This window comes from Aquarana catesbeiana, linkage group LG03, assembly GCF_042186555.1.
Source record: "Aquarana catesbeiana isolate 2022-GZ linkage group LG03, ASM4218655v1, whole genome shotgun sequence".
In the NCBI taxonomy this organism is placed as follows: domain Eukaryota; kingdom Metazoa; phylum Chordata; class Amphibia; order Anura; family Ranidae; genus Aquarana; species Aquarana catesbeiana.
Genome location: NC_133326.1, coordinates 193,409,938 through 193,428,283, shown reverse-complemented (window position 1 = coordinate 193,428,283; position 18,346 = coordinate 193,409,938). Strand labels below are relative to the sequence as shown.

At 46.7% G+C, this 18,346-nt stretch overlaps 1 protein-coding gene across 1 annotated transcript in view; it reads left to right on the top strand.

Annotated features, from left to right (window-relative positions):
• LOC141133942 (mucin-19-like) overlaps positions 1 to 18,346 on the top strand; it is a 253,631-nt gene that overhangs the window by 213,689 nt on the left and 21,596 nt on the right. The window contains exon 28 of the mRNA XM_073623553.1: positions 12,964 to 12,995. Within this exon, the coding sequence (XP_073479654.1) occupies positions 12,964 to 12,995 (32 nt within the window). The remainder of the gene's footprint in view (positions 1 to 12,963; positions 12,996 to 18,346) is intronic.

Sequence of the window (18,346 nt, the reverse complement as noted above, 5' to 3'; positions counted from 1 at the left end):
TATTTGGGTCCAAACTTTCGCGGTGTTCAGAAGTTCTTTTTTTTAAAAAATCTTTATTTAAGGTATGCGGGTTAAACAAAATGGCATTATATCACACATGTCAATCAACAACATTGAATGAAAGGCAACAACAGAAACCTATCAAAAACAACTACATACATTAGTGACATGACAGTCAAGGTTCCATAACAATGTCATACTTCAGGAAACTGTGGTCTATAGACTCCACAACAGTTATGTCCTGTAAGTTAATCTGAACCACGGAGGGAACCACCAAAATGAAAGGGGGGGTTAATGTTATTGGACTTATGTATACCATTGGGTAATAACAATAGGGAGGAAGAACGACAACCTGAGAGGTAAAACGTCCTTATCCCTAACTGGCAAGTACCGAGCCCTTGAACTCCAGAGGACTAAAACAAAACAGTTTACCTCATATAAAGTGTGACTCTTAGTCCTGGATTTGGCACCAATGAAACCCCGCAAACCGAGGGAATTTTCTCTTTATTAGAAAAGAAAAGTGGATGACACCAAAGGTGTCAATGGGGGATAGAAAGATAGGAAGGAAGAGAGAAAGAACAGTAGAGGGGAAGTAAGGAGGGGTGGGGGATAGAAAGCTCTGGTAAGGTCGACGGCCCAAGGCTTTCAGATGTCCCTAAAACCAGTTACTCAAAGGTAGGACCTGTAATCGTCCGAGAATCCGAACAGATCCCAATGTGTCCAGCGAGTGTTGTGTTTCTCCTCTCTATCCCCTAGAGCAGCTGTAAGATGCTCCATCCGCTGTATATCGCACACCCTGGCAAACCACTGTGGCACCACTGGTGGAGATTGTTGCTTCCACACGCTGGGGACACACGCCCTGGCTGCATTCAGGAGGTGTTTCAGTAAGGATTTGCGATATCGCTTACAAGACATGGGTGTCAGGTTTAGGAGTACTGCTGCTGAGTTATCTTAAAGAGAGACGTCGGTAATCTTGTGAATGATCTGTAGAACTTGTCTCCAGAAAAGGGACAGCTCTGGACATTCCCAAAAGATGTGAAGTAGTGTGCCAGTTTAGGTACCACATCTCCAACACAGAGGGCTGTGTCCTGGGAATATTGACAATAACACAGATTGAGTCCTATACCAGCACGTCAGAATCTTGTAGGTGATCTCCTGATACTTGCTACACAAGGACAACTTATGTGCATAGAAGAGGATACGATTATTTTGGTCCTCAGTAAATGTGGTGTTGAGATCTCTCTCCCATTTCTTCAAATATGGGGGGTCATGTTGAGATGTGTGAGCAAGTAAGATGTTGTAAGATTAGGAGAGGGATTTCCGTATGGGCTCATCTCTCAGGCACAGGTCTTCAAAGGATGTAGGCTGCCTACGGAAACAACCATTTTCAGGGAGGGATCGGAGGAAATGGGAACGTTGTGAAATATTCTACCTGCCAAAAATGGAGGCATTAAGGATTGGATATAGGCCTGAGGGGTCAACCCACTCAGAAGGGCCAAGAAAAGAAGAGGCTCTAACCAGGCTCTAGTCTGATTGGAGCTGGAAGGACCTGTCAGAGATACCTGGTGTGAAGTCCGGGTGTCCAATTATGGGCGTTAACGGGGAGGGAAAGCTGTCCGTCTCTGCTATCCCGAAGTATCTGTGGAGCTTCTGCAATGTGGGCTCGATCAGCGGATGCGGAGAGGAAAATCGTGAAAACCACGTCCCGATCCAAGGTAAGCCAGCTAAGGGAATAGGCACCGTTTCCTGTTCCAGGCTGACCCATAATTTATGGGGTAAGTGTCTGCACCAGTCCACTACTCTGTTCATGTGGACCGCAGTATATTAAAGGGCCGGGTCGGAGAGGCCAACCCCACCTCTAAGTTTTGGTCACTGCAGAAGCGATCTCCTAAGTCACTGAGACTTGCCCTGCCAGACATAATTAATGAAAATTGTATGTAGCTTACCAAAGAAGCTCCGCGGAATCCTAACTGGCAAAGCTTGTAAAATGTAGAGCAGCCTCGGCATGATGTTCTCCTTTAGAATATTGCATCTACCAAACCAGGTAACCGCCATGCTTTTCCATCTGTCTAAATCTGAAAGAGAAAATGTTCAGGAGGGGCTGGAAGTTGAGTTGGTAGATGAGATGTAGGTTAGAAGGGATCTTAGTGCCTAGGTATTGGATAGCCTGAGGAGTCCATCGGAAGAGATAGTTACTACCAAGGCGAGCCTGGGAACCAGGAGTGAGGGATATGTTGAGTGCTTCTGACTTTTGCAAACTGATTTCGAAAATCGATAGATCACCATATTGGCGCATTTCAGCTAAGAGGACCGGGAGAGAGGTATGCGGTTCTGAGATGTAAAACAGAAGATCGTCCGCATAGGCGGCAATTTTATGGTGGTAGGTGTTAGTTGCAAGTCCTCTAACGTCAGGGTTAAGCCTAATGTGTTGCAGTAGGGGTTCTAGGGAAAGTATGAAGAGGAGCGGAGAAAGCGGGCACCCCTGTCTCATGCCATTACTTATAGCAAAGGGGCTGGAAGTGACTCCGTTTACCCTGACCGTTGCAGTGGGGTTTGGAGTATATGGCAGAAATCCAGGACAGAATGGAGCTCGGCATCCCAAGGCGTCGCAAGGCGGCTAGGAGGAAAGTCCAGTTCACCCTGTCAAATGCCTTTTTGTCGTCTGTAGACAATAGGATGAATGGGATGTTAAGACGTTTGGCCCTTGCCACAACATCTGTTGTCCTTGTTGTGTTATCCCGTGCTTCTCTATTGCGTATAAATCCGACCTGATCTAGGGGGATTATACGTTGGAGGACAGAGCCTAATCTCTCAGCCAGAATTTTGGTGAACAACTTAAGGTCACAATTAAGCAAGGAAATAGGCCTGTAGTTTGCACAAAGAAGTGGATCTTTTCCTGGCTTAGGGATAACGGTGATGCTTGCTTGCAATAGGTCCGGTGGCATGGTATGGTTGTCTAGGATTGCATTGAAGGCGGTGACAAAGTGGGTCGCCAATCGCCAATCGTGCTTGGAAGGCTTTGTAATAGGAAATTGTAAAGCCATCAGGGCCGAGCGCTTTCCCCTTTGGAGACCCAGCAATAGCGCTCCCGAGTTCCTCTGTGGTTATAGGCTGCGAGAGCAAAGTTACCTCCTCATCATATAGAGAGCCTCATAGAAAGCACGGAAGGATTCCGCCATCTCTGTGGAATCATGAGTTTTGGTTCCTGCTAGGGTGGATCAGGCAGGAATGTAGGATAAGTTGCGTTGAGTTCAAATGGCGTTTGCCAACGCTCTGCTGCATTTGTCTCCGTATTCATAAAAGGTTCTGCGCGCCTTCAAACGACTGTTCTTAGATTGAAATAAAGAGTGTTCTCTGATTTGTTCTCGGAGATTAGTTACTTCAGCTTCCAGGTCCTTATCTGGGTGTGATTTATGCTGTTTTTCGCAGTCATGGAGTTTTGCAAGCAACCCGGACAGCATTTTTGCTCTGGCCACATTAAGTCTGTGTCCATCTTTAATGAATATTCCTCTAATGTAGCACTTGTGCGTTGACCAGACAGAGAGAGGGTTAGGGACCGAGTTATTGTTACTCTCGAAAAAAAGGTCCAGTTCCCATAGGATGTCCGCCTTAACCTCGGGGTCCTGTACTAGGATCTCATTTAGTCGCCATGTGGCTGATCTAGGTGTCGGGTGTTGTGAGGCCAGGAGTAAGGTGATCGGTGGGCGCTAGAGACAAGTGGGATTGTGGCATGGGAGACTAGGAAGAGATCTATTCTGGAATACGAGCCATGAACCGCCGAGAAAAAGGTGTAATCCCTCTCCTGCGGGTGAAGGATATGCCAGATATCCACTAACCAGTGCGAGTGTAACATTTCCCTAACTCAGTTTTGGAATCTCCGGGACAGGGCCGAGGAGCCCAATGGGATCAATGGTGAGGTTGAGGTCTCCCCCTAACACCAGAGTTCCCTCTGCAAAGGAAGCCAAGGCAACTAGGCATGATTCAAGTACTGGAAGCTGATCCACATTCGGCAGGTACAGGTTAGCCAGGGTGAACGTCTGCGACTGGAGTGTACCTTTTAAAAAAAGATATCTACCCTCGTGGTCAATATGAAGGTCCAACAGCTGCCAGGGTACAGTTTTGGCCAGGAGAATACTCATGCCCTTTGATTTTGTTGAGGGTGACACACTGTGATATGCTGTTGGGAAATGTTTATTGTATAGTCTCAGGATCCTGTCTGCCCGGAAATGTGTTTCTTGTAAGAACACTACCTTTGTCTCCAGAGTTCAGTAAGACAGCTGGTGTGCTTTTATGGGGCATTTAAGCCCTTCACATTCCAGGATACAAATTTAAATGACATTTTTAAAGGGGTGAGGTCAGGACGTCGGACCTCGCCAGAACCTGGAACATTAGGTAGCGTGGAGAGGGGGGATGAGGGGAGGTTAGACTAAAGGCAGGGAACGTAGAAGAGAGGGGTGGAAATTGATTGCGAGAGAGGACCGGAGTAGAATAGGGTGGAGAGGGTGGGAGAGGTGTAGAAAGGGTGGGAGAAAACTAAATCTCCAGATGGAGGGTCACTACCAATTAGGGCAGCTAAGTCCTAGTGGGGGATGAAAACAATTCCATAGCTCAACTCACCAACCAGTCTGCTGACCAACTAAATTAACCTGTCTAACCATCTGTTAAAAGCATGGGTTTAGTTAGCACACATTTGCAAACGCATGTGAAAGCCGCAAAGCCTCGTCACAGCATCCTGTGTTGCTTGCCGTCCTAACACTACAAATTTATAAGTGTCTCCACAGTGGAAGCACATGCATGGAATGGATAGATGTGGGGCAGGTGAGCCTGGAGGCAGCCCAAGCCCCCTTAAAGGAACATGAGCACACTGGACACCCAGCAAGAGCACAATGGCAACAGGTGCGCTTTTATGGGGCATTTAAGCCCTTCACATTCCAGGATACAAATTTCAATGACATTTTTAGAGGGGTGAGGTCAGGCCGTCGGACCTAGCCAGAACCTGGAACAGTAGGTAGCGCGGAGAGGGGGGGAGGAGGGGAGGTTAGACTAAAGGCAGGGAACGTAGAAGAGAGGGTGGAAATTGATTGCGAGAGAGGACCGGAGTAGAATAGGGTGGAGAGGGTGGGAGAGGTGTAGAAATGGTGGGAGAAAACTAAATCTCCAGATGGAGGGTCACTACCAATTAGGGCAGCTAAGTCCTAGTGGGGGATGAAAACAATTCCATAGCTCAACTCACCAACCAGTCTGCTGACCAACCAAATTAACCTGTCTAACCATCTGTTAAAAGCAGGGGATGAGGTAAGGCACTTCAGGGATTGAGCCCCAGATGCTTGGGACCCCCCCAACAGTCCCCCGCTTAAGGCAGTCCAAATAGGAGCCGCATTGGAATGTTAAGCTTCTCATTAATGAAATAACCAAAACAGAAAAACAACAAAAATAAAGAACATATTTCAGAGAGTACCGGAAGTGGTAACAAAAGGAAAACATTCGCAAGCAACATTATCAAGTCATCATAAAATTAAAATGTAATGGTTGGAAAGACCGCTCCCTCCCAGAGAAGCATTGCCCAATGAGAGTGAACTGTGGCTCCGTTGCCTAGTCAAATATCGCAAAATGAATTTACGCCTAGACCAGAACATCTTTTGGGCCCAATGAGGGGCACATCTGCGGGGAAATTACACCCCTGTTACATGAGCCAAGGCTACCCAGAAGTGTACCAAATCGGGGGGGGGGGGGGGGGTGCGTGGCTGCATCCGAAGAAACAAAAAGGGGGGGAGAGGAAACCCCCCAGTAAAAACCTAAGGCCAGATGCAGCAGGACACCCCCCGCCAGTCGGGCACACTTTACCATATGCTATTATACATTGACAAACATATAGATAACAGTGTTCAAAAAGTAGAAATTAAACTCAGACAGGTAAGAAGGAGAGGCGTCTGGGGAGCTGGTGCCAGAGCGGACTCTTGTGGCACTTCAGTTTGACCTAAGCCTGCTGGGTAAGCATATGCTCCGGGCAGCTCCACAGAGAGCCCCCCGGCCCCCCAAACCAATCATAAGTATTTGAAATAATGAGCACAGTGATCTGGGTGAGCCATTATTTACCTACTTGCAGATCAAACCTGCAAGGCAAGTGGGAAACTGGTGGGTTGGGGGCCCCCGAACATTCACCCAGGTGATGTAGCATCCCCTGTCTATGGCGTTGGGCCCAGTCGGGTCCAACCACTCCCAGTACCAACCGCCATGTGAAACTGCCATGTAAGTCCATTTGACTCCCCCCCTAGAGAAATTGGTCCTCAACCAAATGCACCATGAATTCCTTCCATTAGGCAGTTAAGACCAGGGGGTCTGTGAAAGTCAGTCTAAGGTAGCCAGGGGTCACCCCCGAGGAGAGTCACCAGTCCGAGGAGACTACGGCAGATGAGACAACGGGAACAATGAGAAACTAGTGCAGAACTTACATACATAGGAGATCTCCCAAGTCCAGGGCAGGCCTTCATCCTGAAAACAAATCTAACCTTGAAGGCTCAAGGCTCGTTGTCCTGAGGAGCCTGCGAACTTCTGCGTTGAGACCGGCGATTGCGCCGGAACTGTTGGGGTTTGCCAGATGGGTTCTTAGCAGGGTTATCATTGCTTGGGGGAAGAACAATCGCTAGCCAGTTGGGAAGCGACATCGGGGGCGACTCGAGGGAGCTGAGGAAAGCAGGGACATCTGCCGGATGCCAGAGGGTATACGAGTGGCCTCCCTTGCGTGCAATGAGGTGGAAAGGGTGGCCCTACTTGTAAGTGATCTCCTGATCTCTAAGTTTCTCCAGCAGGGGCTTCATGCAACGATGCATCTGGAGGGTCCTCCGGGACACATCAGCCAGGCCCGCTGAAGTATGTCTTCCTTAACAGCATAATTGTGCAGGCAGCAAAGGACATCTCTGGGTCTGTCTTCTGCGGGACCTCTAGGATCAAGAGTTCTGTGGACCCTGTCAATGGCGATGGGTGTTTCCGTCGGGCGCCCCAGACAGTCATTGAATATGGCAGTCACGGTTGTCTTAAGATCAGCCTGTCGGGTGGCTTCTGGCAGGCTGCGGAGTCTGATATTGCATCTGCAATTACGGTTTTCCAGGTCGACCATCAATAAGTGTAACTCCCCAATCTGATCCGCTACCTCCTCACGTGTAACTTGCAGGCAGGAGATATCCTGGCGGAGGGCTGCGGTGTTAGATTCTAGTAAGGAGACTCGAGTGGTTACCTCTGTTACCTCTTCTTTGATCCCTGTGAGTTCTCCACGGCATGCTGCCTCCATTCTGGAGGCCAAAGAGTCCAAGTCTTCGCTGGTGGGCAATTTTTGCAGTAGTGCCCATATAGCCTGGTCATTAAAAAGTAATGAAGATGGCTCTTGTGAGGTCATAATCAATGGAGCAGCACTCACTGTGTCTTGCATTTCCTGTGTGAGGAGCAGGGGGGCACCGGGAATAAAGGCCTGGTGCTGGGAGGGCTGAGTGTCTTGTGGAGCCCACTGTGTGGAGCTACCGGGCTTCCCCCAGGACTGCCGAGGGATGTGAGGGAAAGAGAGCGGGGAAGGCAAGGGGAGAGATCACCAGAAGGGGAGAACGGGGCCATGTTATTGCCACGCTCATGCCTTGCTCCCCCTCCTTCCAGTGCAGGCAAGTTGAGCTCCATTCTCGTGGGCAGCACCGGCGCCATCTTGGCTGGGTCTGGAGTGGAGGTGGCTGGCTGTCTTAGGACCAGGAATCGCTCCATACGGGCTGCAGAGTACACAGGTCAGCCGTACCACTTCCCCAGCTGTCTGGACAGGATGGAGAAGCCATAATGAGCAGTAATTCTGTGCGGGCAGGCTGCTGAGGAGCTGCGGACCGGGAGCTCAGGGAAGATGTGTCCTCACTCTTCCATTCCGAGACCACCGGTGCGAATCGAACAGGGGTCTGTTTGGCCCATCCCTAGTGATAGCCAGGAGAAAGGCAAACTTGACAGAGAGGCCTTTAATGGAGAACACTCCACTCCAATTCCTGAGAGGGAGTTGAGAGTAAGAGGGGAGTTCCATTTGGAAAACCTCCGCTTACACCGAGGTCTGAGCATAGTTGCTCCCTTGAATTGTTGGACAGGAAAAGATGCCTAGACCTGGAAACACCTGGGAAGGCCAATAAAGCAGACACCTGTAATCTGAGGGAGCCCACAGATAGAGCCAGATCTAAATCTGACTAAAGAATATTTAAAACTTCTCGATCACTACATGATCTGTCAGCAGCAGACATGTATTGCACAAACTTTGACCAGATTCTCTGGTAAACTTTGTGTTCACTCTCCTAGCATTCAAGAGAGAGGAGATGACTCTGGGGGAGCAGTTGAGGACCTCCAATCTTAAGAACCAGACGGTCAGACATAACCGTGTGGGGCATTGATTTAGGATTAAACCCAGTGACAGAAGGTCTGGCCTGAGAAGAAGGGGCGCTGGGTACTGGTAGGTGAAAAGTGCTAGCAAGGGGAACCCTGGACTTATTGGCCAATAAGGCATCACCGCCACTACCTCCACAACTTCTGTTTGAAGTTTGCATAGAGAAACCCGATAATGATCAGCACTAGAAGAAACGCACAGGACCCGCTGCATTTCCAAAGATCCGTCAGGGCATCTGCACCTGAAAAACCTCCACATGTAGGCTTGATTCTTCTGAGCCCATGACATAATTGACTCCGCTTCCTGTAATAGAGAACAGGCTATGAGTCCCCCCCTTGTCTTTTAACCTATGCTCCCTTTGTTATATGGTGAAAGACCTGTAGGGTGCAGAAGGCTTCCCATAGTTTCAGAATGTTCAACACAATCTTGTGAAATTGACAGCCCCACCTGCCTTGAGCTATCTCCGACAGGCAGCAAGCCCTCATCCTATATTGGTGACATTGGATGTGATTGTGAACCAGGAAATGGGGCAGTAGAATGGCAAATGAGCCAGTTTCTCCATTGCAGCCACCAGGGGACTCACTCTCATGACTGAGGTTATGTAGATGACCTGAATTTTGCTTCCTGGCTCCCACTGCTGCAGAAACCCCTTTCAGAAGGGCCACCTTCCCCAGAGCATCCACTTGACCATCGGATCTGTAGACACCATAGTGTCTATCATTTTAGACAGGTGGGAAGAAGACAGGGCTAGGAGTTTTCTGTTTCAGAACATAGAGATCCAGAGACAAAGCAATGGTCCTCTTGATTATATCAAACTGATCCCCAAGGCACACAAGAGATTGAGTCAGCCGCAAGCTGAATTTGAGAAGCATTGAAAAGACCTGAGCTCTGGGCTCCAGCAGCTGCCCTCTGTCTTGGGACAGTAGGAGAAGGACATCCAAGTAACTATGCAGGCGTATGCTCCTTGCTTTGATAAAGACTTTAACAACCAATAAGATCCTGAAAACACACAGAGTGATGCTGAAAGCCCAAATGGTAGACAAACGAGCTGGAGATGGTCTTGACCTACGGCAAACCAAAGAAACTTGCAGAAGTCTTCTACAATGGTCGCATGAAAGTAAGCAACCTTTAGGTCTATTAGAAACGAGCCAGTCACCTGGCTGGACCCCCTATGAATCAGGGACAATGTCTCCATCTTAAACTTCTCCTTTGGATGAAAATTGTTTCAGGTACGCAAGGTCTGAAACCGGCCTCCGCAAGCCGTTCCTCTTCATGACCATAAAGAAGGGCGAGTACATGCCATGAAATCTCTCGTATTCTGGGACTGGCACAGCAGGACTTTGCGACACCAGTGACTTTACGTAATACAAAAGTATCTACTTCTTTTAGCCCAGAGTAAGGCAAAACCGTGGAAACAAATCCGAGATGAGGAGGACTTCTGATGGACAATGTCTCAAACTCAGTAACTTCTTGGATACCCAAGGTCAAGCTTTTAGCATACTTCTGAATGGATATCTGGCCTCTTCACCAGCTCTTCCTAAAAATCCTGACCTGGTCTGTAAAAATGTGCGACCCTCGCATGCTCCGAAATTTGTCCTCTAGACTGTGTCATCTTCCGGCCTAGCAAGCGCTGGTCCTGAGGCAAGATCCGACTTGCCAACTGTGGCCAGGGTTACAGTGCCATCCAGCTTCCCAAAAGATGAAGTTCCCTCAAAGGAATCTTACATTATGCCTGTTAGAGGTGGGATCAGCAAGCCCAGGCCCCAGCCATAGCACTCACTTTGCCATAACTGACCGGGAGCATAACCTGCGCCACTATGCGGATGATGTCAGTTGGAGCCTCGCCATGGAAACCGACACCAGCTCCGGCTCCTGAACTACTGAGTTTCTGATAACGCTCTTGAATACTGCGTCCACATTCTCCTTGCACGTTTTCATCACTTTAAACATGGCCACCAGAGCCCAGGCTAACTTTCAGGCCATTCACTGCATCCTTCAAGGGAGAGCGACATGCTTGCTTGCCTCATCAATGCCTCAAGAACTAGAGAGGCAGCCTTTAGATGCTTCACATTCTTATCTTTGAATGGATAGAGCTTGGCCATCTTGCTCAGAAGAGAGGTATATCTCCTGACCTTGCTCCACTAATCCAAAATAATGTCCCTTATTTCCGTTAGGAATGGGAAATTAGAATGTTCTCTCTAGAGGTGCTTAAAGAACTTCCTCTTGCTTTGCAGGAGACTCTATAGGTTCTACTCATGTAAATGCCCCCCTCATTGTCTTGACCAAAGGCGTCACAAGGGCAAAGTGACTCATCTGCCTCTGCCTCACTGTCTGAGGTCTTCATAGATGGATTGCTTGGTTGGGACAGTTCAAGCTCTTCCTGGCCGTCCTTAGTGGGAGAACACGGTTGTTGGACTTTGCGTGTGGCTTGTAACCCACTCTTTAAGTGATTCTAGCACTAGGCCCCTCACCAGAGATTCTATTTGCGTAAATCACCATCCCCTTTTCCAACCGCCTGGGTTTAGCATACCTCACACAGTGATTTGCCCTCTGGGACTGTGACTCCAGCAGGCTCACTCCAGCAGCTGACATGGCGGATGACCAACCTGCATAGGTGATAGAACCATAGCTGGATCACACACAGGCAGCACACAAGGGTGTTAATGCAAAGAATATATCTGTGATGATTTCACACTGCATTTAGGGAAACTGCTGCAAGCTGACCACAGAGAAATCCCAATATCAACAGTACTGACCGCTGATTGAATGTCTCCACTGTAATAAAGCAACCGCTGCCCACTGTACACATGCGCTGAGTCCCTGGACAGGTGTAACCCAGGGACGCCAGACCAGAAGAGAGAGCGATGGCTTGGAACGCAAATGTGCTCCAGCCGCCATAGGCTGGAAGACACTAGAGCCAGGGAGGAAAACAAACACACAATACTGCTGCCATGTAATATACAATATAAAAGTATACATCACCGCACATGGCATCACCAACGACCATGCCTGGATCCAGAAGATGCTACTGCATAGGTCCAGGGCATTTATGGCCACCTGCTAATAGCTAGGCTCTTAGGCCTTACTGCTATTTTGCTTGCCACTGGCCAGGCTTAAGACCTTCATGGCACCACATCCATTGCCCTTCTCCATCCAGAAGACGCCGCTGCATGGGTCCAGGGCATTTATGGCCACCTGCTAATACCTAGTCTCTTAGGCTGTACTGCCGCTTTGTCTGCCAGTGGCCAGGCTTAAGCTCTTCAGGGCACCTCATTCATCGCCCTTCTCCACCCTGCTGATAGCTGGGGACTGCTGGAGACTCCACATATCTTCCGGGGCTCAGCTAGATGAAAAACCAGGCCTTGATCGTGGATACTTTATCCAAGGTAAGACTTCAACCATTCTGGTCCTTAGGAGGAGGACGAAAAAGGAACACAGCCTCTGGCTCAGAGCAAAGATTTATGGGAGTGGGGTCCTATAGAGGAGGGGTGGGGGCGGAGTTGACCCATACGTATGCTGCCATGGAGTCTGTCAGGAAATCCAATCTTACACAGTTGTCACCTAAACAGGTGTCCCTATTGGAAAATTTTCCCTTTTCTAGTGATAACTCAAAACAGTTTTTCCTCGCTTTCAGTCTCAGTGGCAAAGGGAAAATAGAGGGGGTTAATCTACCCAGTGGTCACAAAGATGGAAATTAAAAACATGGCAGAGGTTCAAACCATATTATGTGAAAAACATACAAAAATAGATTTACATAGATTAATATCTATGTGTAAATATATTGTAAATTGATAAAATAGGTAGGTATACATACAGAGTTTTTTCTGTTACAGTTGTGATAATTCTACAAATTATCTATAGCATGCCATTTTCTGAGTTCCAGTAATTGCATGAAAATGCTGTATAAAGCTGTATTCTACTGAATGTAATGTCTTAAATTAAAACCAGGAAAAAATGAAAGATTTATATTTTGCTATCTGCTAATTTGGTTTAATTACTCTAGCAAGTTAATACAGTGTGAAAAACTATAACAACTATGATGTTGTGGCAGTTGTAACAACATCAAGACACAGGTTTTATATGCATATGGATGTTTGCAGGTGCAATGGAGCTGTAACCAAAAACTCCTGGTGTTTTCCCATGGCTGGGGAGCCATAGGTGGTACATACAGCTTGGCCATAGAACTTCTGTTCACTGAAAATACATCATATGCATAGGTAAATGCTGATGGAAAAATGTATGTACCAGCAGGTAAGTGTGTACAGCCATTTCCTCTAACAGGAAACTTCCATGTAAAGGAAATATGCAATGGAGCATCAGCATATACATGAGTACAAGCATGTACAGCCATACACTTCTATGACAGGTTGTGCAGGTCCCCTTTCCCTGGAAAATGTCAATAATTTAATGCTTGAGCTTCCGGGTGATTGAAAACGTTCATGTGCATGTACCCATGTTATACATTTACCGGTAATCATCTTGAAAAAATATTTAAAAAAACATTTTTGTTTTGTAACTTATCTTAAACGTGACTCATTAATAAAAGCATCTTTTTTTCACTTTAGCAATTGTAGTAAAGGACATGTTATTTTCCAAGGTGAGCATATATTTTATTTTATTTAACCCAATAAAAAACATATCTGTCAACTAAATAAAATCCATTTATTTTGACAATTAGTTCATGAAGAATAAACTCATACATGGCAGTTTCTATGTAACAATAAGTACCAAATGATTTTTTTTTATGTGACCAAAGCAATAAAAAATTATTATGATTTGTAAAATCTTCATGTGCTTTAAAAATGTTGATTTTTTTTTTGGGGGGGGGGGGGGCAATCCAGCCATCTAAACCTCTAATACCCTTGTTTTTTTATGAATAGCATATACCATAATTTGAATAATTATAGGAGAATTTTTGCTTTTTTATTCTAATGAGAAAAATGGATCTTTCATTTCTGATGATTAAAACAGTATAATTTCTTACTATTACAAGTTCTTTTGTTTTTCTACAGTTTTTTCACTGTTCTTGTATTATTTGACATCCACCACATTTGTAGGCATTTGACTGTGGAATATAAGAATTCCATTATAAAAGTGGAAAATGTAACTACAAGGAAATCATCAATCTCTTTCTACTTATCCTTCTTTTACATAATAAGTATCCTGTATGTTCATCTGAAATGCTCAAACTGACTCCATTAGTACTCCGAAGAACATTTGTATACAACTTTCATTGCTTCTCTCTCTCTGATCTGTCCACATCTCAACAATAAGTTGTCATAGAGCTGAATTGAGTCTTTTCCCAAGCATCTGCAGTCAGGAGAGATGGACCCACACAACTGAATGGCAGTTCACGGCTTGTCATTGGGTGAGAGAAGAGGAAAGGATGAAAACAAAACTGTAGCGTTGGGCAGGCCATGCTTGTCAGAGTTCAGATTGTAATTTCACTTTTTGCTTCTTTATAAACATCTTGGAAAATAGTTTTCCAATTTTTAAGGCTCCATGCAAACTGGAGCTCATAAACGCCTGTTCTGAACGTCGGATTGCTGGCAGGAAAACGCTGCTTTAAAAACGCAATTTTATCAGCATTTTGCATTGCCGTCAATGCACGTTTAGCGGCGCTAGCTTTTAACCGCGTTTCTCTGTCTCTATGCAAAACCAATGGTTCCCTATGGGAGCCCATTGATTTGAATAAAAGTCGCACTGCAAGTCGGATTATCATGATCTGACTTGCGGTGCGACTTGTGTGCTGAGGATGAAGGGGAACCCTCGCCAAAATGAAAAAAAAAAATTGAGTGGGGTTCCCCCCTCAGACAATACCAGGCCCCTCGGTCTGGTATGGATTTTAAGGGGAACCCCCTTAACTGAAAAAACAGCGTGGGGGCCCCCCAAAATTCATACCAAACCATTAACTGAGCCAGTCAGGAAAGGGGGTGGGAACGAGCGGGTGCCCCCCCTCCTGAACCATACCAGACCGCATGTCCTCAACTTGGGGGTAGGTGCTTCGGGGCGGGGGGGTGCTGCGCCCACCCCAAAGCCTCTTGTCCCCATGTTGATGAGGACAAAGGCCTCTTCCCGACAACCCTGGCCATTGGTCGTCGGGGTATGCGGGCGGGAGGCTTATCGGAATCTGGGAGCCCCCTTTAATAAGGGGGCCCCCAGATTCCAGCCCCCCACCCTATGTGAATGAGTATGGGGTACATCGTACCCCTACCCATTCACCTGGGAAAAAAAGTGTCAAAAATAAAACACACTACACAGGTTTTTAAAGTAGTTTATTAGTCAGCTCCGGGGGTCTCTTCTTTCTTCTCCATGCTCTCTGGCCTCTTCTCCCGGTCTCCGGTTCTTCTGCCGCTCTCCGGTTCTTCTGCCGGGCTCCTCCGCTATCTTCTGCTCTTTTGCCACTCTTTTGCTAGCGGTGGCCTGGTCTTCTCAGTCGTCTTCTTCCCTCCGGTCTTCTTCCGATGTTGACACAACGCTCTCTCCTGCTGTAATGCCGGGTGAGCAGTGCGCAACGACTTATATTGGCATGGGGTGTGGTCACTGGGTGATGTCATGCGGTGACCCCACCCCTTATGGCGTCACATTACCATCATGCACCGGGACTGTGATGTCATAAGGGGCAAGGTCACCAGATGACATCACCCGGTGACCACGCCCCATGCCAATATAAGTCCTTGCGTACCGCTCACCAGGCATTACAGCGGGAGAGAGCATCGTGTCAACATCAGAAGAAGACAGCAGGGAAGAAGACGTCAGAGAAGAACGGGCCACTGCTAGCAAAAGAGCGGCAAAAGAGCAGAAGATAGCGAAGGAGCCCGGCAGAAGAGCCAGAGAGCGGCAGAAGAATCGGAGACCGGGAGAAGAAGCCGGGGAGCGCAGAGAAGAAAGAAGAGACCCCCACGCTGTTTTTTCAGTTAAGGGGGTTCCCCTTAAAATCCATACCAGACCGAGGGGCCTGGTATTGTGTGAGGGGGGAACCCCACGCCAATTTTTTTTCATTTTGGTGAGGGTTCCCCTTTATCCTCAGCACACGAATCGCACCGCAAGTCAGATCATGATGATCCGACTTGCAGTGCGACTTCTATTCAAATCAATGGGCTCCCATAGGGAACCATTGATTTTGAATAGAGGCAGAGAAACGCCGAACGAGGCTTAGTGCTCTTTTTACAGCGTTAACCCTCGTTTAACACCTTTTACCGGTGTCTGGTGTTTCCAGTACTGCTCTTGAACGTGAATTTCTGGCGTTCAGAAAAAAGCCCATAAACTCCACTGCTCATTAAAGCTAAAAAATTCCATGTGTGCTTGGACACATAGGCTAACATAGAGTGGAGTTTATGGGCTTTTAAAAAAAACGCCCAAACTCCAATAAACTGCAGTTTATCAGCTCCAGTGTGCATGGAGCCTAAAGGTAACTGGAGATTTCACAATGGGCAAATATTACTTAGCATTCCTCATCTCTATTAATTTCCTGAAAAAGTATTAGTAACATATTTTATGGGTTCATCCCACTGTGTCATTCTTGTGTGTTGTTAAAGTGCATTATGTCTTGTGTTAAAGAGGTTTGTATGGCCTAAACAAACCTTATGACTTTCCTTAAAGTACTTACCTGAGCCTGATCTCGCTCCAGCATTGTTCAGGAGAACAGTTGCACTCTCCTCTTCTCCCCGCTCTCACAGGCTTTGCTGAGAGAGGCAGGAGTCATTGGTTCCCACTGTTGTCAGACAAATCCTTTGACATTGTATATCTTGTTATGAAGCCATGTGTATTTCCTATGGTCTTCAAATCCATCTAGTGGCCATAATGCCCCTAATAAAAGAACATTCATAGAAAATAGCCTAAAGAAAATTATTTTTTCTTCTAATTCACACAGAACAAATCAACACACTGATTGGCATGGTGCATGGCCTGAGCAGTAAGTTGTCATAGGGTTGAATGGAGTCATTTCCCAAGCTTTTTCAGTCTGGAAAGATGGCCCCACACAACTCTATGGCAGCTTACTCTACAGGTACAGCTTGCCAGTGAGAGAGGGAAGAAGAAAAGATAACTGGAAATGTCACAACTAGCCAATATTATTTAGTTCTCCTCATCTTTATCAATTTCCCCAAAAAGTATTACCCTAATTTTTTTTAAACTCTTTTTATTGAAAGAGATACATGACAATGACAGTTATCTAATGTGCTCAACATGAGCAAACAAAACAGTGCGGTACATTTTACAGTGCAAAAATTTCAATGTCTTTACAAGTACACTGCATTTCTCAGCATATTGATCCTGATACACATGTTATAGAAAACACCATAGAAACACTACAATAGCTAAATGGTACAATAGCTATTTCTCAAATCTTTTAGTGATATAGTTACATGTTGGTTACAGTAAGGGCAGAAGAACACCAAGCATCCCACACTTTGTTATACTTAGTTGGGCAACCCCTGTGTTCAAATATGAGATCTTCATAGGGTAATACCTGATTCACTAACCGAAGCCATGTATGTATGGATGGAGGTGTGGGCTGGATCCACTTAAATGCTACAGCTTTACGGGTCATAAATAATGTCTCCAGTAGCATGGTCCTAATATGTCTTGGCCATTGCTCCTGGTCGAGGACCCCCAGCAGACACACCAGTGGGGTACATGGAACAGGAATTGATAAGACTGCAGACAATATCTCCGTCACCTGTTGCCAGTATCTCACTATAACTGGACAGAGCCACATAACATGCACGAAATCCGTGCGTGGATAGGTGCACCTAGAGCAGGCAGAGGTAGGTATACGGTGCATTGCGTGCAGTCTGACCGGGGTCAGGTATGTTTGATGTAGCATATAAAGGTGGATTCATTTATTGTTGACTGTGGGAGACACAGATAGATGGGTGGAGCATGCCTCCTCCCAATCCTCATCAGACAAATCAGGGACAAGTTGTTGCCACTTGATGCGCACCTCCAGTGGAGCCCCACTAGTAAATGTACATATACAGAGTTTTTTCAATGCAGTTCAAGGTGATGCACGGTCGTTTAATACCACACATTATATTTTGGCTTAGTGCTTTGAAGTGCCTTTCAAAATAAGGGGCACTGCAACATGCAATGATTGTTAACGTGTGTTAGACCTCATTCACACAGGCACTGAAGCCCATAGGCCATGAATCAGCCATGTGGTTATGCAGCCTGAGCAGTCAGGAGCTGCTTACAGGCAACCCATGTAAGTGTTTGCGAATGCTATGGCTGCACAGACAAAGCCACTCTTCAGGCGTGCACTACGCACAGGGTTTAGAGTTCAGGAGTGAGCTATGCACAGAGTGCAGAGTTCATGCATGCGCTATGTACAGAGTACATATTTCAGGATTGAGCCAAGTACAGGGTGCAAAGTTCATGCGTGTACTATGCACAAAGTGCAGAGTTCATGCATGCGCTAGGTACAGAGTGCAGAGTTTATGCATGCATTATGTACAGTGTGCAGAGTTGAGCTAGGTACAGGATGCAGAGTTCATGCACTATGAACAAAGTGCAAAGTTCATGCATGTGCTATGTACAGAGTGCAGAGCTCATGCATGCACAAGGTACAGAGTTCAGGACTGAGTTAGGTATAGGTTGCAGAGTTCTTGCGTATGCTATGCACAGAGTGCAAAGTTCATGCGTGATGTAGGTACAAAGTGCAGAGTTCAGGCGTGCGCTACACACAGGGTGCAGAGTTCAGGAGCGAGCTAGGTACAGGGTTCAGTGTTCAGGTGTGAGCTAGATACAGGGTGCAGGGTTCAGGAGTGAGCTAGTTACAGGGTGCAGAGTTCAGGCTTGAGCTAGTTATAGGGTGCATAGTTCAGAAGTGAGCTATGCACAAAGTGCAGAGTTCATACATGTGCTAGGCACAGAGTGCAGAGTTCATGTGTGCGCAATGTACAGAGTGCAGAGTTCAGGATTGAGCTAGGTATAGGATGAAGAGTCCAT